The 22,579-nt window shown below is 47.7% G+C and overlaps 1 protein-coding gene across 1 annotated transcript in view; it reads right to left on the reverse strand.

The window, feature by feature from the left end:
- LOC140394109 (cytochrome P450 3A8-like) overlaps positions 1-22,579 on the reverse strand; it is a 111,563-nt gene that overhangs the window by 83,251 nt on the left and 5,733 nt on the right. Inside the window, exons 2-5 of the mRNA XM_072480958.1 lie at positions 16,268-16,361; positions 10,508-10,560; positions 5,905-6,004; positions 2,369-2,482 (exon numbers count right to left, since the gene is read on the reverse strand). Coding sequence (XP_072337059.1) covers positions 2,369-2,482; positions 5,905-6,004; positions 10,508-10,560; positions 16,268-16,361 — 361 coding nt within the window. The remainder of the gene's footprint in view (positions 1-2,368; positions 2,483-5,904; positions 6,005-10,507; positions 10,561-16,267; positions 16,362-22,579) is intronic.

The following is a 22,579-nucleotide window of genomic DNA, read 5'->3' on the forward strand; positions in this document are numbered from 1 at the left end:
GCTGGTCCCGACCCAAATATGGTGGTCTGTATCCCTAGAGATTTCACCAGATTTCATACAGCAATGGGACATTTTACACTCAGCTTCTCCTCAGAAAAATCTTCCCATCACTTCAAGATTACCTCGACTAGCAAAAGCAATCCATGGCTCCTCAATCTCCAAACAAACTGTCTGCTAACTCTTTTCCCAGTTCCCTAAACCTCACCAGTCTTGAACACAATACTTTGTCGGAGAGACTCTATGCACACTCCTTCAAAACTAATTCCATCTTGTGCTAAATCTTACACTCATTACCTGGTCTTCACTCATCACTGGAATTTCAGAGCTTCAGCTGTAACTCATGAGAGTTTGGTGAAAAGCACATGTATGTATGTGATCACTCTGCAAGCTAAGTGTATGCAGGAAGAGAGGGATCGAGTACCACCAGGCAGTCAAGTAGAAAAATGCAGGAAGGTATGTTGCCTCCCAGGTACCAGGGTCAAGGATGTTACTGAGTGGCTGCAGAGCACCCTGGGGAGAGGGTGAACTTCCAGCAGTCATGGTATCAATGACATAGGCAGAAGAGGAGAATGTGGTCCTGCGGGCAGAGTTTAGGGAGCTAGGGAGGAAATTAGCAAGCTTACTGAAATTGGCATTGGAGGCAGGTTGCTAAACTCATTGCCCTGTTGGCGCAGATGATTTTGGCATCTGTCCTCTGGTCGGCAGGGCCGGAGTAGGCACTGCCCGGGGGATTCGCTCGGCAACACTGCAGCGCAACATTGAGTTGCCGCAGATCCTTGGGATGGAGCAGAGACTGTCAGAGAGAGGCTGGTGCCCTCATCCGGGGCTCCGTGAGAAGAGTCCAAAGAGACAGCTCAGCTGCCACCTGGTCCACCATTGTGTGTTGAATCCTCATCTCCTTGCTCACCAGTGAAGGTTGGGCAACCATGAGGGACACTGGTTTGCGCCTCCCTCTCAGACACAGGCATTGGCCTCCCGAGGTCAGTGCCTGTGTGAGGGCTTAAGGTCCAAGCGCAATGTCAGTAATGTGCATCATTGTGTTCCTGGATCTCTGGACATTTCCCACTTAACATCCAGCAGTTTCTGCTTCATGTACGACCCCAGAGGTTCATCATTTCCCTCACCTCCGCCAACTGCCCACTGTGCATGAAGCACCCTCACTACTCTCCCGAGTAGTCACAGCCACTGGCATGTGTGTATCTTCGCTGGTGCTGAGAAATGGTTGTGCCACGCATGCATTGCTGGATGTCTCGGTGGATCGTCACAATTGGCCTCAATTGCATTGAATTTTCTCAGTGCTTGGCACATAAATGAGGTGTTTTGATGGAGCAGAGCCTCAGTCATCACCTTTACCCTGAATGCCACACACTTCAGCCCAATGGACTCATACCATCCTCAAGAGACGCCAACCTGTCCATGGCCTGACATGCTCTCCCTCAAACTTTAGGGCTCCCAGTTCTTGGCTGGAGAGGTTTTGCCAGGTTTGGCAACCCACCAGCAGTGGCAGATTGCTCTTGATTGTTGCGCTGTTTTTCCTGTCAGTCAGTGCAGAACTCGAGTGCTGAAGCCTTCATCTCGAAGGCCATACCATGCTGCACCCCCCCAACTTAAAACACCCCTGAGCTTTGAGAAGCTTTTCCGGCATTGGATCCAAGTTTTCCTGACAAGGTCAAGGCCACAGACCTCCGCTGATTCCTCAATCAATGCCCTCTTGGTGGGGTGGGTTGACTTCCTCCTCCCATCCCTCATTGTTAGCATGTCCCTCTTTTGCATGGCTGCCTCCACCAGGACTCGGAGGTAGTCACTTGGAAATTGGGGCTAGCTGCCATCTGCTGTGGCCTTTTGCTGCTGAATTAGAGGAATGGAGATATTTCAGAAATGTTGTATATTTGGAGATTACAGAAAAAGGGAGGAGTGAGGCCACGAATGGATTTGAAAAACAAAAATGAAGGTTTTAAAATTTGACTGGGAGTTGGGCGCTGATGAAGAAACGAGACTTGCTGTTAGCTAACACACAGGCAGAGTTTAGGGTGAACTCAAGTTACTTAGTATTTTAACTTCATACATGACAGTTCCTAAAGTATATATCAGCATTTACCCTCACCAAATTAAGTAAATTTTCTAGGATTAAAGGGTCGTTATTTGGGGTTCTTGTTGTTTGAGTCGAGTTAAGGGTTTTTGTTTGTATTTTCTGTAACTTGTATAAAATGTTCAAATTTTGAATTAAAACATTTTCAAAAAGCAAACAAATTAAGTCAATTATTATTGGACGATTTTGCACCCTTGTCTACAGACCTAATCTTACATACCACAAGTAAAAACACAGAAAGGATTCGATCTGTTGGGGAGTGGGATGGGGCCCTGTTACCTCTTTCAGCTTCCCGCTGGTGAAGATTGGGGAAAGCACACTTCGGATCCTCTTCCAATGGTCACCGTCAACAATCAGGATGGATTCAGTCAGTGGCCCATTCAGACCAAAATTCTACAGGAAAAGTAGGAAGAGATAATATAATTGAATAAAAATAAACAAAATGTTAATTCATAATCTCTGCTAAAGCTGCACAGAGTGTTCTCAAAACAAAATGTTAATTCATAATTTCCGTGTTCTCAGGGTGAATGGCGAGGGATAGTGTGGAGGAGGGGGAGCAACTGGATCCCACTGTGCCTTTTCTGGGCACAATGCAAGGGAAAAATATGGCAAGATGTTTCCCTCACCCCAAGTGTCCCTGAAAGTCATCCAATGCCATACTGGGTAAGGTGAGCCTCAGGCCTTTCTGGTGGCCCCGCAGCATCCATTAGAAGGGGTGTAACCCTCTTTTCAGGACTAACTCTGGATAAGTGCAATCCTGATTTACACGTACTGGGTGGTCAGTCCTTTGATTCCTTGTGTTGTTATGGGCCAGGGTTTAGAGAACCCCAAAGTGTATCATGGAGTTCACCTGACCCACAACTTTTAATAGATTGTGGTATGGGGAGCACACAGCCCACTCTACAGGTGTGGTACAGCAGAAATGGAAATGTATTTTTTAAAGCAAAACAATGTTTATTCTATGAACTCAAGTTAACCTTTTCAAAACATACAGTGAACGTCTTAGCAACCCATAATTCAAATAGAACCCCCAAAGAATACAACACTAAGTAATCCTTAAGCTGTCCTTTTAACATCCTTAAGACTTAAACAATTTTTTTTAAACAGAAGCACATCAGGTTAAAGTCACTACTGAGAGCAGTTATTAGTTTTAAATCACCAAAGGATCGATTTACAGTTTTTAGATTACAGAGAGAGAGACTAATCCTTCTGGCTGTGACTACAGCTATCCAGCTCTGAAAACGAAACTAAAACACACCCTGCAGCAAACAGCCTAAAACGAAAGTAAAAAGCTGACAGACAGCCCAGCTCCACCCACTCTCTGACATCACTGCAGTAATAAACACCCATTTCTTAAAGGTACTCTCTCATGACAGTGTGGACTAACCAAAGATTCCCAACTTCAGCTGACAATAAACAGGATGTTGCAGCTCATGTTAATGCAGAGGCCAAAGGAGCACAAATACACTGCCTGACTCCATTTCAACACTGCCAGCCTATCTTCCTCCTGTTCCCCCTCCCACTAAGAGTCACCCCGGAGCTGCAGCTGACCCATATGGGTAACCAACAAAACCGTCATTGGTAGCTCACCAGAATTATCCCAATGATGCCCAAGGCCCAATTTAGGATGAACTTCTTGTCCTATTTCATGGACTCAATACAGCACAGAAGGCTATTTGACGCATTGTGTCTGTACTGTTTCTCCCATGGAGCTATTTACATACTGTCTCTCATCCACACTCTCTCCATATCTCTCCCTTTCGGATATTCAGAAAATGTAGAAAAATTCACAACACAGAAAGAGGCCAGTCTGGTCCATCAAGTCTGCACCAGCTGGATAATAGGCCGCACAGCCTCGTCTCATTTATGGGCACTTGATCTGTACCCTGGAGTTTACCAAACATCAGGTGCATGTCTGCAAATCATTCAAATAAGTCGAGGGTTTCGACCTCTACTATCCTTTCAGGCAGTGAGCTCCAGAACCTTGCCACCCTCCAGATGAAAAATGTTTTCCTAATTTTCCCTCCAAATCTTTCTACCAATCACTTCCAATCAGTCATGGGCAGCCTATGTTAGTGAGTGAGCTGCATGAAATCGGGCTAGTCGATTGACCGTAAATTCATGAATAAGATTGTCAGAAATATTCGGGGCTAAACTGCTTGTCTCAAATTGTCCACATTAATGAAACAGGAGCACAAGGAGGAAGAGAGAAGAGCCGGGAAGAGTCTGGACAATGACTCTGACTCTTTCCAGGACCTATAGTTCTTGGGTTACAACTACTGCAAAGAGCAGATGAAATGTTAGATATTCATAACAAAAATATTCAATTTCAATACATAGAGGAAATAATCTATATGTGCTGCCAGGAATATAAATCATACATTAATATGCTCTATATCATGAGTTGCATACATTCCTTCAATCTCCATAATAATAAAACAAGAATCTGTAGTGTTCCAATAGGCATCAAGTTGCTTCACATCTTAGGATTTCTTATTTCTCAACTGGTGCTATTTTTTCATTGCTTTTAATTAAATCATTTATTTCACATTTCAAATCTGACTGTTCCCACAACTCCCAACAACTGTGGGTTGTTAATTATAAACACGCTTTTCACTGTTTTCCCTCCTGAAGAACAGTCATAGAATCATAGAAGTTTACAGCATGGAAACAGGCCCTTCGGTCCAACCAGTCCATGCCGTCCAGTTTTTACCATTAAGCTAGTCCCAGTTGCCCACACTTGGCCCATAACCCTCTATACCCATCTAACCCAGACACCAGTCTAACCCAGGATCCATAAAATTATCAATGATCAGGGTTCCTCACTCATATAGGATATTGTACCTTTTGGTTACCGTTAATAAATCTCTCTTCAGTGCAGAGTGTGGAAACCCTGTTAGAATTACACCCTCTGCTCTCCGGGTGCAAATTCCAGGCAACAAACCAGATAAAGCTTGAGCAACGTACACCTTCTATTAACAATAATCTTTATTGTCACAAGTAGGCTTACATTAACACTGCATTGAAGTTACTGTGAAAAGCCCCTAGTCGGCACATTCCGGCGCCTGTTCGGGTACCCAGAGGGAGAATTCAGAATGTCCACATTACCTAACAGCACGTCTTTCGGGACTTGGGGGAGGAAGCCGGAGCACCCGGAGGAAACCCATGCCGACTCCACACAGACAGTGGCCCAAGCCGGGAATTGAACCTGGGACCCTGGAGCTATGAAGCAACAGTGCTACCCACTGTGCTACCGTGCTGCCCATTCTACCTCAACAACATGGGCGTGTCCAAAACCTCCACCAGCAAACTTGGACAGATAACCAATGGGAATTTGATTGAACCCAGAGCGGAGAACAGGAGACCAGTTCACAACATCAGCCCAGAAGACAGATTTTTGATCTACAAGGGAATCAAAGGCAGGAACGTGGAGTTATGGCCACAATCAGATCAGGCATGATCCTAGTCAATGGTAGTGGATGCTCTAGTGGAAATAATCTATATGTGCTGCAGGAATAAAAATCCATACAATCAGATCAGGCATGATCCTAGTCAATGGTGGAGGCCTAGATCCACTCCTATTTCTGATTATCTTACAGGGCTCCTCCCACCCCGACACATGCAGCTTTAGTTTGATAAGCTTGACAATTGTTCTGCACACCATGAGGTTAGAACTCCCAGATAGAAAAAACATCTGATCAAGTTATAATCCAGCTGAAACACCAGAGAAGCATGCTTAAATAATCAGATAAAGTGAACAAAGTTTACTGCAGGCACGAGAAAAGTGATAACCCTCAGTTTAGGTCAATACTTACCCGCCTGTTGGTGAACAAAGTGTAAAACTCTTTTATCAAGATGGTTTTAATCAGGTCAGGATCCAGGATGGCGAGAATCGGCTGACGCCCATCATAAAACCTAAAGACAAAGGCCGAAGTGTTAGAAAGTGAATCTGTACCGTAGATAAAGTGTCGAGTCTGACAAAGGGGAACGGCCTGGGCAAACCCCACTTATCTAGACTTCCTGCAACCACTTTGGAAGGAGATGCGGAAGGTGATGGATATTAACAAGGATGTGCGAGGAAAAATGGAAGACCTGAAAAACAGATCCAGGCGACAGAACTCTTGGGTATCATGTATGGTACTCTTTCAGAGGTTGGATTTTCTCCTTTGTTTTTTTGTTGCCACCGTGGAAGGGTTTGTTTTACTGGATGCATATATTGACAGGTGGGCCGTTGTTTGGGGTGGTGGGAGGATGGGATCATTGGTATTGTTAAGGTGATTGATTTTGTATTTGTTACCGTTTACTGTTTGTGGGTGGGGTGTAAATTTTGAAGGTAAATGTGAAAATGGAGAATAAAAACATTTAAAAAAAAGCTACTGGCCACAAGGATAGAGAATTGTGTCCCGGCGGTGATAGGGGAAGACCAGCCGGGATTTGTAAAGGGCAGGCAACTCACGGCCAATGTTCAAAGGCTTTTAAATGTTATTATGATGCCCTCAGAAGGAGGGGAGACGGAGGTGGTGGTAGCGATGGATGCGGAGAAGGCTTTTGATCGGGTGGAGTGGGATTACCTATGGGAGGCGCTGGGAAGGTTTGGGTTTAGTGAGGGCTTCATTGACTGGGTGCGGTTGCTCTATCAGGCACCAGTAATGAGTGTGCGTACGAACCGGCTGAGGTCGGAGTATTTTAAACTACACAGAGGGACGAGTGTGCCCCCTGTCCCTGCTACTCTTTGCTCTGGCCATAGAGCCATTGGCCATGGCGTTAAGAGCCTCTAGGAACTTGATAGGGCTGGTTCGGGTGGGGTGGGGGGGGGAGCACCGGGTCTCGCAGATGACCTGCTCTTGTATATTTCAGACCCATTGGGAGGGGATGGGGCAAGTTATGCAGATCCTCAGGGAATTTGGTAATTTTTCAGGGTATAAATTGGACATGGGGAAAAGCGACATGTTCGCGATCCAGGCAAGAGGGCAGGAGAAGGGTCTGGGAGAGCTGCCGTTTAGAATGGTAGGAAGGAGCTTTCGATATCTGGGAATCCAGGTGGCCAGTATATTAGCCAGCAGTTTGGCGTCCACATTCAGTGGAGAAATTGGCCTGTATGACCCGCATTGCTCCGGATCCTTCTCCAGGTGGCCCAGGAATGGGAGGCACTGCACAAATTAAACCTATCCCGGTTGGTAGAACAAATGGAAGGGGACTTTAAGAGATGGGACATGCTCCCGCTATCACTGGCGCGGAGGGTACAGACTGTGAAAATGACGGTCCTCCCCAGATTTTAGTTTGTCTTTCAGTGCCTCCCCATCTTCATCCCAAAGGCCTTCTTCAAGCAGGTAAATAAGGTTATTTTGGGCTTTGAGTAGGCGGGTAAAACCCCGTGAGTGAAGAAAGTGTTGCTGGAGCATAGCCGGGGGGGGGGGGGGGCTTTTTGCAATTGCTACTGGGCGGCTAATATAGCCATGATTAGGAAGTGGGTAGTGGGGGAGGGGTCAGTGTGGGTGCAGATGGAGGCGGCGTCATGTAAAGACACAAGTTTTGGAGCACTGATAACGGCACCTCTCCTGTTCTCACCGGCCCGATACTCCACAAGTCCGGTGGTGGTGGCGGTTCTGAGCATCTGGGGGCAGTGGAGGAGATATAAGAGAGTGGAGGGAGCATCGGTTTGGACCCTGATTTATAATAATCATCGGTTTGTACCGGGTAGGCTGGATGGTGGGTTCCGGAGATGGCAAAGGGCAGGAATTAGGAGGATGGGGGATCTATTTATAGATGGGAGCTTCCCCAGCTTGAAAGCCTTGGAGGATAAATTTGAATTGCCGGCAGGGAATGGGTTTAGGTATCTGCAGGTACGAGACTTCTTGAGAAGGCAGGTTCCAGCATTCCCGCTGCTGCCGCCACGGGGGATACAGGACAGAGTGGTCTCCAGTACCTGGGTGGGAGAAGGGAAGGTATCAGATATAGAACATAGAACATTACAGCGCAGTACAGGCCCTTCGGCCCTCGATGTTGGGCCGACCTGTGAAACCACTCTAAAGCCCATCTACACTATTCCCTTATCGTCCATATGTCTATCCAATGACCATTTGAATGTCCTTAGTGTTGGCGAGTTCACTACTGTTGCAGGTAGGGCATTCCATGCTCTTACTACTCTCTGAGTAAAGAACCTACCTCTGACATCTGTCCTATATCTATCTCCCCTCAATTTAAAGCTATGTCCCCTCGTGCTAGACATCACCATCTGAGGAAAAAGGCTCTCACTGTCCACCCTATCCAATCCTCTGATCACCTTGTATGCCTCAATTAAGTAACCTCTTAACCTTCTTCTCTCTAATGAAAACAGCCTCAAGTCCCTCAGCCTTTCCTCATAAGGAACTTTTGGAATCGGAGGAAACTCCAGTGGAGGAGCTTAAGGGCAAGTGGGAAGACGAGCTAGGAGGAGAGATAGAGGCAGGTCTGTGGGCAGATGCCCTAAGCAGGGTTAATACATCCTCATCATGTGCCAGGCTTAGCCTGATCAAGGTAGCCACCAGGCACACACAACAGTGGCCCGGATGAGCAAATTTTTTTGGATAGAGGACAGGTGTGCGACATGCGCGGGAAGCCCATCAAATCATGTCCACATGTTTTGGGCATGCCCGAAGCTTAGAGGGTTTTGGCAGGGTTTCGCTAAGGCAATGTTCACGGTACTCAAAACACAGGTGGTGCCGAGTCCGGAGGTAGCGATCTTTAGGGTGTCGGAAGAGCCGGGAGTTCAGGGGGCGAAAGAGACCGATGTCTTGGCCTTTGCCTCCCTGGTAGCTTATTAATGTGGAGGGACTCGAAGCCTCCGAACGTAGAGACCTGGGTTAGTGACATGGCTGGGTTTGTCTCGAGAAAATTAAGTTCGCCTTAAGAGGGTCAATGATTGGGTTCAGCCGTTCGTCGACTGTCTTGGGGAAAATTAAAATGTCAGCAGAAGCAGAATTTCAAGGGGGGGGGGGCGGAAAAGAGTGGGCCGGACTGTTGTTTTATGGTTGGGGTGTGTGAAGATTGTGATGGGGTGGAAATGTTTATTGGACCATGTTTATGTCACTGTTATTGTTATTATTTAAAAAACTTGCAAATACCCTCATAAAAATATTTTTTTTTAAAAGTGCATTGTTGAATTTACAATGGGCAAACTCCAATTGGCCACTCCTGCTGGAACAGATTGCAAGGCTGATAATGGCCAGAGCTGCAGATTCAGTGCGAGGTTTCAGGGAGATGGTATTAATATAGCCGCACCAGCCACTAAAAATTAATTACTGAATGTATTTTCCACCTCACCAGCAAGCCTGATTGACAGGTGGGTAAACCTGCAGTAGAAAGCTGTTGCCAAGAACCAGACAGCAGGTAGGGAAAAAAGATGGTGTTGGAGGTGGGATGTTGTAGATCGAGATCAGAAGAGCACTGCAGTAGTTCAGTCAAAGTGGCATGCAAACATAAAACATGTCAAAAATCAATGGAAGGAGGCAGCCTCCATAAAAAACCTTCATCATAAGATTCAATATACCTGACAGTGAATTAGCCATCCCACTCCCACCAGAAGCCCTTCCTTAACTAAAGTTCCCAGTCCAACAAAAATCACCTCCAGCATTAATTATCTTTTTAAGAGAATTTTGGAACATTTTGGGGCCTCCTCCAAACTCTTGCAATGGATGGAATTCCTGGTGTAGACTAGGAAGTTTGCACAGACACACTCCATTGCTGTAGAAAGCATGGGCAGATTATTCAGCCAAATCTCTGAACCACTGCCAGAATCCAACAGTGAGAATGGGTTGATTCCCAGCAGATTGGAGCCTCGCCACATTATTCCAGTGAATTGAATGGAGAAGCACTCGACCAGTGTCTATGCCCAAACGGATTGAATTTCAGGCTCAGTGTGAATGCAGCATCGGAAACAGTACCTCAAGGTTGAACGCTTGCAAAAGAACCCAATGTCTTACGGTTGAATACCCCTCGCCGAAAACTGCAGAACCCAAAACAAATGTTGCATCCTTTTGAGTGCAAAGATAAAAGTGAAGGTATCTCAGACCAACAATGTCACCCAATGTAAATATCGCATTCTTAGAAACATAATAATTGCATCAGTATCAAAACTGCTTGGAATGATCTGTGCCTTTCAACTGTGTTTACCATCTGTACAGCACATCTTTTTTTAAAATAAATTTAGAGTACCCAATTCATTTTTTCCAATTAAGAGGCAATTTAACGTGGCCAGTCCACCTACCCTGCACATCTTTGGGTTGTGGGGGCAAAACCCATGCTAGCACGGGTAGAATGTGCAAACTCCACACTGTACAGCACATCTTAAACTACATTTTACAGAACAGGAGTAAAATTCTTGAAATGGATAAAAATCCACACATTCATATTCATTACTGGCTGATTAAATGCACTCACCCCCATATCTTTCCATACTTCTTGTAGCATTCCATATCGAACCCAAACATACCCTGGCCAGGAAGAAAACAAAAATCATCAACAAGAGTCTCCACATAATACTAAAAGATTGGGACTTTCCTCCCACAGTCCAAAGATGTGCAGGTTAGGTGGATTGGCCATGCTAAATTGCCCTTAGTGTCCAAAATTGCCCTTAGTGTTGGGTGGGTTTACTGGGTTATGGGGATAGGGTGTGAGATGTGCAGTTGGGTAGGGTGCTCTTTCCAAGATGGGCCGAATGGCCTCCTTCTACACTGTAAATTCTATGAATCTATTAATTGCTGGGCGGCGAACGTGGAGAAGGGGAGGCGGTGGTGGGAAGGAGAGGCGGCAGAATGGGGATGGAGGAAGAATTCTGTAGAGGATCCAGCGTGAGGGCTATGGTGACTACGGCATTGCCAACGGCACCAAGGAAATACGCCTAGAGCCTGGTAGTGCGGTCCACAGTAAAGGTCTGGAACCTGCTCAGGAGACATTTCTGGATAGAAGGGATGGCGGTGTTGGTGCTGCTGAGTGAAAACCACGGTTTTGAGCCGGTGCGGGGGTAGATGGTATGTATAGGAAGTGGAGGGAAGTGAGGCTGGTTAAGGTGAGGGATCTGTACCTTGAAGAAGGGTTTGTCAGTATAGAGAAACTGAAGGAGCGGGACGAGCTCTCAAGAGGAAGTGAGTTTAGGTACCTGCAGCTAAGGGACTTTGCTCTGAAGGTTTGGAAAGAGTCTCCCAGGTTGCCGAGGTACACCCTGTTGGAGCGACTGCTGCTCCCAGATGTGGAAGGGGAGGGCAGGATCAGAGACATGTACAGGTGGCTGGGAGAACAGGGAGGTGAGCAGATGATGAAGATTAAGGAGAAATTGGAGAAGGAGCTGGGAGGGGAGATAAACTGGGGAGTGTGGAGTGAGGTGCTATGAAGGGTAAATGCGACCTCCTCGTGCGCAAGGATGAGCCTGATACAGTTCAAGGTCGTACACAGGGTTCATGTGACTCGGGCAGGAATGAGTGTGTTCTTCTAGGGAGTGGCAGATGAGCGTGGGAAGTGTGGGCGGGGACCAGCGAATCATGTTCATATGTTTTGGGGCTGTGAAAAGTTGGAGGGATTCTGAGCGGGAGTGTTCACGGCGCTAACAAGGATAGTGGGGGGGAAGGAGGTTGAGCCAGACCCTTTGATGGCGATATTCGGGATATCGGAGAAGCCGGAGCTGACGGAGGGGAGGAAGGCAGACGTTGTGGCCTTCGCCTCTCTGACTGCCCGCTGAAGAATTCTACTGGAAGGGCGGTCAGCAATGTCGCTGGGGATGGCGGCCTGGCTGGGATACATATATGACTTTCTTCGGCTGGAAAAGGTCAAGTACGAATTAAGGGGTTCAGCACAGGATTTCGAGGCAAGGTGGGGGATGTTTGTGGCCGTGTTTGAAGAGCTGTTCATCGTCGGGGGCAGGGGGTGGCAGGGGGGATTTGTACAAACTGTATAGTTGTGTGTTGGGGAGTTTGCTCCCCGAATTGTTTATGTTTTGTAAAAATTTATATAAGTTTGGAATAAAATACATTTTAAAGAAAGAGAATGGAGGGAACATTAAACTGCTCCCACTTCCACCCGAGCAACCCTCTCCAGCCCCTTTGCACACAATCATCCTTCAGAGTCCTGCCCTCCCAGCCAGAAGCTGAGAGGAAGCCATGGAGAGAGGGAGAGCAGTCTCACCCCATTAACTAGTTCAGGTAATTAGAATTCCCGATTCCCACGCCGGCACAGCTCTTAGCCTCAAAATCAGTGAATCCAGCCCTAAGTGTTCCCACTGGAACTGAATAGCATGCGATTTGCATTCCCGTTCGGGGTGTTATTCATTCTGAGATTCAGGACATACAAATGGACCAGCAGTCTGCCCGTGTGCATTGGAAACAATTCCCATCCTTGCAGGCGGTGGAACTGCTGGGACCGGAATTTGTGCTGAAGAGCCTGACCGGCTGGAGCTGCTTCTAAGCGCTCCACTCACCACACATTCATTCCAGCCTCAGCGATGGCTCAGAGAAAACCTGATCCCCGATTTTCAGAGTCTGAAGAGGACCCACTGCTCAATGTCAATGAGGAGAGACAACCTCTTCCCCAGGGTGGCCCGCAGGCTCACGCCCACCCTCCTGAACAATGCCTGGCACGCGGCAGCAGAGGCAGTCAGTGCTGTCAGCCTCACCAGGAAGAAACAGCTCCTGATCCCGAGGGGCGAGTGTCACTGGTGAGGCCTCTGCTCTGAGAGGGTTTGCCAGGGAAAGGTTCAAATGCCACGGTGCAGGTGTCCTGTGGTTTGGGTGAGCTCTGCTAATCCCCTGCTTCCTCTATAGTGGGGCTGTGCTCCGGAGTAGTGCAGAACCCTGGTTGAGCTTGGCCACGCCCATCCCCTTGATGATACTGCTGGGGTACGAGAACTTCCAGATGGTACTGCTGGGGTACGAGGGCTTCAAGATGATACTGCTGGGGTATGAGGGCTTCCAGATAATACTGCTGGGGTACGAGGGCTTCCAGATGATACTGCTGGGGTATGAGAGCTTCCAGATGATACTGCTGGGGTATGAGGGCTTCAAGATTGGTAGCATGGAGGGGTTCTGTGAACATTCACAGGACACTGAGCAGTCGACAGTCAGCCACCAGCCTGCAAGTAGTACCGGAGGGGTGTGTTTAAATCACATACTGCAGCAATGGCGGTCTGAGCCAGGACACCCTGATCCTGAGAGGGACACCGTGACAACAGGCCTGGCACCAAGTTGTTCCTACTACTCACCCCAGCCCAGGCAGCCACCCCGCAGCAAGTTTGGATAGTTTGAGGATTTTTTAAGCCCCCTCAATAGACATGGCACCCAGGCCCCAGTAGCAAATACTTGCATGAATTTGTCCCCGCATAACTTCCGCCCGAGAGGAGTGGAGTGTTAGAATCGATGGCTGGCGCAAATGGTGAAGTTATGCCATAGTTGCGAGCACATTTGGAATAGGGTGTATAGGATTGGTCACTTTATTTCAAAGGATGTAAATGCGTTGGAAGCAGTTCATGGAAGGTAAATGAGCTTGTTGGCCAGTATGATGTTCTGGGCTTCACAGAGATGTGGCTGCAAGGGGATCAGGGCTGGGATCTAAATATCCAAAGATATGTGTCCAACGAAAGGAGAAGCTGATGGGCAGCAGGGGCAGGGTTGCATTGGTAGAAAGAAATTAAATTAAATTGATGGCAAGAAGCGATATAGGATCAAAAGGCATAGAATCTGTGTGGGTAGAGTTGAGGAATCGCAAAGGAAAAAATACCCTGATGGGAGTTAAGTACAGGCCCCGCCAGTGGTAGTCAGGATGTGGGGCAGAAAATAAATCAGAAGATAGAAACGGCATGTAAATAAGGCATTATTACAATAATCGTGCGGGACTTCAAAATGCAGATGGACTGGGAAAATCAGGTTGGTAGTGAATCCCAAAAAAGGAATTTGTGGAATGTCTCAAAGATGGTTTTTTGGAGCAGCTTGTGACAGAGCCTACTAGGGAAAAGGCAATTCTGGATTTGGTGATGTGTAATGAGGTAGTCTTGATTAGGGAACTTAAAGTGAAGGAACGCATAGGGGGCAGTGTCCACAGTATTACAGAATTTACCTACAGTTTGATAGGGAGAAGCTGGAATCAGCTGCAATGGTACTACAATTAAATAAGGGTAACTACAAATACATGAGGGTGGAGCTGGCCAGAGTGGATTGGAAGTGGGGCCAGGCAGGGAAGACAGTGGAACAGCAATGCCGGAGTTTTGGGGATTATTCGGGGAGGCACAACAGAAATTCATCCCAAGGAGGAGGAAACAAGCTAAGGGGAGGATGAGGCATCCATGGTTGACAAGGGAAGTCAAGGACAGCATAAAAGCAAAAGGGAAAGCATACAAGGTGGCGAGATGGGGAAGAAAAAGCATACAAGGTGGGAAGCCAGAGGATTGGGAAACTTTTAAAAGCGAACAGAGGAAAAACTAAAAAAGCAATCAGGGGGCGGGGGAGAAGATGAAATGTGTGTAAGCTAGCTAGTTATGTAAAAGAAGATAGCAAGAGTTTTTGTCAATTTATAAAACATAAGAAAGGCAAGAATAGACATGGGACCACTAGAAAATGAGGCTGGAGAAGTAGTGATAGAATAAAGAAATGGCAAAGGAACTGAATAGTTAATAGCTTCTACCCCTCTCCCCACTCTGGCTCCACTCATCTTTCCTTAAAGACAGGGGATGATAACTAAGAACACCCCCCTCTTGCAATCACCAGGACTATAAGACAAGGCATAATAACAAATATGTGAAACTGCAAAAATCCCATTTCTCATATTTGACTCAGCATGAATTTGCTAAATCAGGATAACCAACGGTACAGGTCATCACACCCATATTTCGTAGGAAGAAAAGACAGCAACCAAACATGACCAGCAGGGAGTAATATCCAGGATAACAGACATGTTGCAGGATGAGTTCCCAGTCGCATGAAAAAAGCGAGGTAAAGGATAAAGCAGGATCAATGCGCACTCTTCAGGATCTCTGAAGGATTCGGATGATCGAAGCACAACACCATCACTTCGACCATGCCACCTCCCCAACTCCCAGGCAGTCCACAACTTAGGCCCCAGCTGACCGGTTCTGCCACCTCTTTCCCCTCACGCCAAGCAGTAGGAACGCAACAATATGGGACCAGTGATCAGTGGGCCACACCAACCCCCGGCCTCGAAGACCGGTACGTTGGGCTCATCAAATCTGACACACACAGCCTCCAAATCAAGATTACCGAAGCATGGCAGCCAATTTTCAAACTCACTCTGGAACTCGTTTACCACCTCTCACCAAGGACCGGGCCCAGGGATACAGCCCGGTCCCCTTCTCCTGAACCTATCAGGATGGACAAGCAATGTAGCAGGACTGTGACAATATGGAGGCGGGGCCCCTACCAGGCAAAGTACACTCTCAAATACTCTCATGCACCTGTATAAAAGTTCCCCACAACTCTGAAGTGAGCCCGTACCCCTGCACCACAGAGCAGAGATTTTCAGCTAAGGCAACATCTTTTGTTGGCAGCCAGCATTGAATGTGTACAACATCGCCAAGGCGAGGGCCCGCTCAACAGCAACTGCATCACTGCACAAAGGGTCCTGCCCCACCAATCGAGGATTTTAGCATTTTATCTTGGCTTTTTCTCGCAAACACAAGCCATGCAACTCAAGAAAATGTGCACCAGGGTGAAGAGGCGAGAGCCAGAGCCCGTGAAAATGCAACCACTCCCGCGCTCACATCACAGGACCCCCATCCCCTTCGAATATTGTTAAGGCAGAAGTGGGTAGATTCTAGGTAGGCAAGGGGATAGGTGGAGTGCAGATTTGAGGTTACTATCAGATCAGCCATGATCTTATTAAATGGTGCAGCAGGTTTGAATGGCCTACTCCTGTTCCGTGTTTGTATGTTCACATAGATAAGCCATAATTTAAGGTAATATTAATTGGGGCAACCTTGTTTCAATTCTTCGTGGGCGATTGTGACGTTTCATGGGTGAATTGACCTGCTGCCTCTTGAGTATTTTGAACCCTGGTCTTCTCTCACCCAAACACAAGCAGGAGCTTCAGGAACGTCTCTCTCTCAGCAAAAAGAAGAAACAGGGCTATGGCAGGAAGGTTTAATATCTGACAATGCTCTAACTGACGTTATGGACATGGTGGAGAAAGGGAAAATAAACTAACCTTTCTGTAATGCAGAAACGTTCCAATGAATGGCAGTGGCCTTGGGCCTGGAACTCCAAGCCGTTTAAATAACCCAAAGGGTAAAACACTGTACCTGCAAAATGAATTGAAATGGTTACAATCTTATAGAGAGCCAAACATAAATTGGTTAGTGTGAACTGACTCTCCTGTATATTAGCTCCTCAATTGTTTAATTGAAACACCAGTCTTCTGTATAACAGAAATGTAAGCAAGAATGAACATGTTGAAATAAGATTCATAATTTAGTGACGCAGGACAGGATTGCAGATTGTTTTAGTCACTGCTTAGTGTTTCCACCATCCTTTCAGGGAGCGCATTCCAAACCATAGCAACTCACTGCTTAAAAAAAACAAGAGGCGCAATCTAACCAAATTGGAACAGAGTCCTGTGACAAGCGCGTTTAGCCGGGTGTTTTCTGGTGCTTGCAGCGCTGAGAAACAACACATTATCTATCAGGACTCTGGTGCAATTCAGGGTCTCGGCGGAGAGCTCTCTGCTGAGGCCACACTTTATCCCGTTTCCTGCACTGAAGAGGTCCACTCCAATTATTCAGCGGTGGCATTGCAACTTACATTAGATTGGGGGCGGCGCAGTGGTTAGCACTGCTGCCTCACGGCGCCGAGGTCCCAGGTTCAATCCCGGCCCCGGGTCATTGTCCGTGTGGAGTTTGCACATTCTCCCCGTTTCTGCGCAGGTTTCGCCCCCACACCCCAAAGATGTGCAGGGTCAGTGGATTGGCCATGCTAAATTGCCCTTGATTGGAAAAAAAAAGAATCGGGCACTTCTAAATGAAAAAAAGACTTACAATAGATTAAACAATAGATTACATAATAGAATTGAACACAATAGATTGTATAATAGAATTGAACACAAACTGTGAAGAGGAAATTGGAATCTTAAAAAAAAAGTGGATTTTCTTGTTGCCCAGATCACCCCACGCAAGGACTAGAGAAAGAAAGAAAGTGATCAAGAATAATAATATGACAAGGGGTGAAAGAGACCTCACCCTGTGATAACCGGAACCTTATTATACATGACTCACAAATTGAAATAGCATTTAATCCACATAGCAATAAATGATTGAAATTAATAATCATAGCAACTGATCAAATGTCATCTTTTTCAAATGATAGCAGGATTATTAAATGGTTTGTGAGTTACAGTGATCCTGGTGAAATCAGTCTTGTACCCATACTTACAGGAGGAAACACAATGCAAGATATCTGACACACAGCAGCAGTTATTATGTGGGGCATCAAATGCCCAGGCAATCATAGCCTCAAGGTAAAGAAACTGATAAAATTATTAATTCTAGTTTACTTTACACACAATCTATGTATGTCATCTCAATGAGATTTTGTATTGAATTATGGAACACAAGCTCATCACATGACTTGATAAGAAGTATCCACTTCCCTCACAATTATCAGTTCTGTCCTCTAAATTCAAAGAACTTTGTGTTCAGAACAAGTATTAAAACAATTAGCTTTGCGCATTAAATTAGTGCAATCTAATTGGTGATACTTAAGCAAAGTCTCGGTGTAACCATCTTTGATTTTGTAAGTTTAGCATTAAGTTCTGTAATTAGCTTTATAACTCTTAAATTTTAATATCTGTGTTGTATTTAGCAGACCAATCACTTTCAAATATTGATATGTATTTATATCGACTTATTTAATCTAAAGATAAAATAATTCATTCCAAGTAACCAGAGAAGAGTAATGGCAACCTTCAAATAACCCTGTCCAAAACAATTCTCAGCTGATGAGACATTTAAAACTCCAGAGTACTTCATGCTTACGAATATGTCTCTCAAGCACTCAACTTAATTTTCTTACTTTGAGGTCGAACAAAACATTTGTAGAATTTGCTGGAAAGGAAGAAATGTTGACAGGGGGTTGCAATTGATGAGGTTAGAACAAAACGGAGAATGTAAGAGCACTAATCATAACAGAATAATTTTGAAACTATAATCAGGTCACACCAGGACACCTTGTGAGATCTAACAAGATGTTGCAATCTGGATCTTGCCCTTAATGGGCGGGATCCAGATCTGCACATTTAAGTGTGCAGTTAGGCTCACTTAGATATGTTTGTGCCTGAGTATTCCAAGACGTGGTATCAAAAGGACACCTCGCCATGGCGCCATTTAGCACAGGTCCACACAAGCATAATGGAACCTGGAGGACACCTCCCAGGAGATCAGAGACCCCAGATGGTCAGGCTCTGGGCACTCCCAATGCTACTGAGGCACCCTGGCACTGTCAACCTTTTTTTTTTATTCGTTCATGGGACGTGGGCGTCGCAGGCTGGGCCAGCATTTATTGTCCAACACTAATTGCCCTTGAGGGAGCAGTTAAGAGTCAACCACAGGTCTGGAGTCACATGTAGGCTGTTGCTCCACTAATAATGTCGGTGAACAACAAGCCTTCCCTTATATCGATCAAATGACCACACAACCAGTTAGTTAGTTCAAAAGATGGTTTATTTACATACACAAGAATTATGTCAACATGCAAACACAATATCTATTAAGAGTTAAACTACACCTATCAGCTACAATAACCTATACTTAACTTCAGGGCAACCGGCCCTGTGCAAATGGATAAGGCCTTTATCTGGATTTCACTTGTCTGGTTCGAAGAAAGCAGCTCTGTCTCTGCTGGGCTCATCCGTCAGGAAGCGATCGTTGGTCTTGAACTTGGCTGGCTGCTCCTGCTACTGTTGGGTTGGCACAGGCCGGGTCCAAAAGAGACAGAACACATGGCTGTGCTCTCTTTTATTCCTCTGGGATTTTGCGCTCTTTGGGGCGGTCCTTAACCTTGGACCCAATAGTTCGACAGGGCTTTGATCACTGTCTTCGATTTCGGCCAATAAAGTGGCGGGTGCCTTAGCGGTTATTGATCTTGGCAGTTAGGCTTTCTGAGTAAAGGGAGTGGCGCCGCTCAGTCTGTGGCTGTACCGGTTGCTTGATTAATGGGCCATCGAAATGCAAATGAGCGGGGGGTTTCGACCAGGTCTGGTTACCTGAGTTTCAGATACACTCTGTATCTGTCTGAATCCTGGATTGGCCATAATTCCCACTGGCCTTTGCAGGTGGCGACAAGGCAGATTTCCTTCTCTAATTCCAGATTATTTATTGAATTCAAATTTCACCATCTCCAGTGACGGGATTCGAACCTGGGCCCCCAGGCATTACTCTGGATTACTAGTCAAGTGACAATGCCATTATGCCACCACCTCCCCCTGGCACCCATCAGTGAAGGAAATGAATGCAAGTGCAGCCTCAGCAAAAGAAGTCCTGTTTAATAGCGGTGTCATTCGAGAAACACCCCACTAAATGCACGCAAAACGGGACTCTGTTCTTTTCCCATTAAAACGCGCCCACTGCTTCAGCTCAGAGCTCATTGTTACCAGAGATTTAGACCTTCATTCAAAAGGTTCACTGACTAAAAATGTATTGAATACAGAGTTTTGATGGGAAGTATTTGTCTTCCCCATTGTATGGAGTAAATTTAAATTGTGCTCTGATGAAGTGTGGTTGGAATTGTTTCTGAATTACTCATTAAAAGTGGATTTTATATTTGGGCACATGTCTAGTTTTCCGACAACCTGGGCAGAGTGTCACAGTTCTGAACTTCTGCTTCCTGTCAGAAAAAAGCAGGGAGCCTATTTGTGATCCAGTTGAGCCAAGAACTCGCTCAATAAAAACACTAATTAATGCACCTCAGTAATGAACAGTACCAAGGCCATAAAAAAGGTCTGCAGAATTACCCAGAGAAGCTTTTCACTGGCAAAGATTAAGCCCTCAAAGCTGTCCCTGAAGATGACTTGACACAAAACCAAGTGTCGGCCAGCGTTGAGATACAGGATATACCATAAGGAATCCAAGTGGACAGTTAACAAAGGTCCTTTAAAAACACCAAAAGGATTGGAATTTTGTGACATGCGCGGAAGACTGAGTATTGGGTCAAAATAAAAGAGCCGAACGGGGAAGCAGCTGACATCGAGGACAACGGGTGGAATTCCCAGTCCCTGAGACGAAGCGTTGTTGCCGGGGCAGGATTCATGGACTTCCATGACAGCAAAACTGGCGCCGCACCCAAACTGATTCCGTGACTGTCAAGGGGCTCGCACCAGCGCCACGTGTAACACAATCAATTCCAATGGGAAACGATGTTGGATTAACAATTGACACTCAGGAGCCTGACAAGCTGCAGCTGCATATACACATCGCACTCCCAACACATACCATCCCAGCCAACAAGACGAGAGCAAGACATGCCGGCTCCACGTTTCACAGATGCTAAGCTGGAGGATAATCCTACCCCCCCCCCAGCCCACACCCGGAAGGCATCTGAACCCCCACTCTGCGACACATGCCGGCACCCATACTGCCCGCCATTCTGAGGGCACTGGCCACTGAGGCCACCAGCCACCCACCCCTTGGGCCGTATACGTTGGACTGTCTAACACTGTCGTTCTGTTTCCCCTCCTCGCCTCCCCAGCAGAAGGCCGCCCATAACCGTCTCGAGTGGGAGGAAACTGGAGGGGAACCACCGGAGCTGCGGCCCCTCAACGTGGCAGAGCAGCGGGCCCTGGACATGGTCGGCGGCTCTGAGGAAAGGAGCGAGGGTGAAGATCGGCTGTGGGCGAGGAAGTGAGACCCTGCTGAGTTGCGGTTCCCAGGGACGCATGTCATGGGGGTGTCCCTTTAAGGAATGTTTTGTATTATCAAATGGCTTCAGTGATGTCATTGTTGGGTGGAGCTGGGCTGTGGCTCTGGGTTTTTAGTTTTGTTTTTGAGCTGGGAGCTGGCTGTGGCTCTGAATTTTACTTTTGTTTACATATATTGGAAGCTGGATTCAGGTGGAGATAGGGGCATGATTCTCTGACCCTCTGTGCCGGAATCGCGCCCGGTGCGGGGTAAGAGAATAGCCATTCACGGCGGAAATCCGGCGAGACGGCACTTCCAAGATGCTCCACGGACCCGCCAGTCGCGCACAGTGGAGGTGGCACTGGTCGGAGGTAGTTGAAAGCGGCCCCTGCGGCGATTCTCCGCGCTTGACAGGCCAAGTGCCCCCCCCCCCACCCCGAGTCATGCCAGCGTGGTTCACATGTGGTCCCACCCGGCAGTACCTCGAGGTTCTGACTGCGGGGGCCGTCCTGGTGGGGACGGGGGGGGACGGGGGGTGGGGGGGGGGGGGGGGGGAGGATCAGACTCCGGGGGCCTTCACGGTGGCCAGGCCCACGATCGGGGCTGCCGATCGGCGGGCACGCTCTATCCGGGGGCGTGGGCTATGTTCCTCCGCGCCGGATCCCTGGAGGGCTCCGCCATATTGCGCGGGGGCCGGCGCGGAGACGGCCATCGCGCGCATGCATGGACCCGCACCGGCCCGCTCTATGGCGCCATGTTAGCTCCCTGAACAGCCGTGAATTGCTGGGCCAGAGGTCCATTGACGCCAGCGTACACCACTCCGGTGTTTACGCCAGCGCCCACATCCTCTGAAATCCTGGCCAGGAACTCTCGATGGGGTAATCGGTCGAAGGGCAGGCTGGCCTCATATACTAGCTGCTGTCCAGGCGGGTTTTGGGCTTCAGGAAAGGGCGGTCCGATCTGTAATGAAAATGCAGTCGCAGAGCCAGGGACTACATGAGGGGTTGTCGGCATCGAGCACCTGCAGGCACAGGTGGAGGAGTCCAACCGCCTGCAGGGTCAAGAGGAGGTGCCGACCTTGCGTGCCACCCAGGCTAATACCGCACGTGGAGTCTGCGGTGGAGGCCTTCGGGGCGAGGACTTTGGCTATGGATCAGCATGTCCAAGGTCTGGGGCACTCTGTGCAGGCACTGGCCAAGGCTGCCCTCTCACAGCGAGCCATGGTTGAGGACGTCGGGGTCATTGCTCAGGCACTGGTCGACGTGGCACAGATGCAGAGGCAGATGGCCCAGTCCCAGAGGGACATTGCGCAGTCACTGGCTGACGTGGCACAGTCCCAGAGCATGCAGATCCTGGTCGAGACGTGAGCAGACCTCCAGGACTGGCAGTGCCAGGTGTCGGGGGAGCCTCTGGGGATAGCTCTGCATACATACCCATTGCCTGGCGAGTAGCCCAGGGGCCATCGGGTACCCCCAGGGTAGAGGAGGTGATGGGGCCCACGCCGGTGACCACCGCACGAGAGGTACCGCAACACCACAGCAACTCGGTCACTCCCCCTGTCAGATGGGTGTGAGATGTGAGCTGGGTCTGGGGTGGCCAGAGAGAGATGGGGGAAATGGGCGGACGTTGGGGGT

The sequence above is a fragment of the Scyliorhinus torazame genome, chromosome 17 (genome assembly GCF_047496885.1).
Source record: "Scyliorhinus torazame isolate Kashiwa2021f chromosome 17, sScyTor2.1, whole genome shotgun sequence".
In the NCBI taxonomy this organism is placed as follows: Eukaryota; Metazoa; Chordata; class Chondrichthyes; order Carcharhiniformes; family Scyliorhinidae; genus Scyliorhinus; species Scyliorhinus torazame.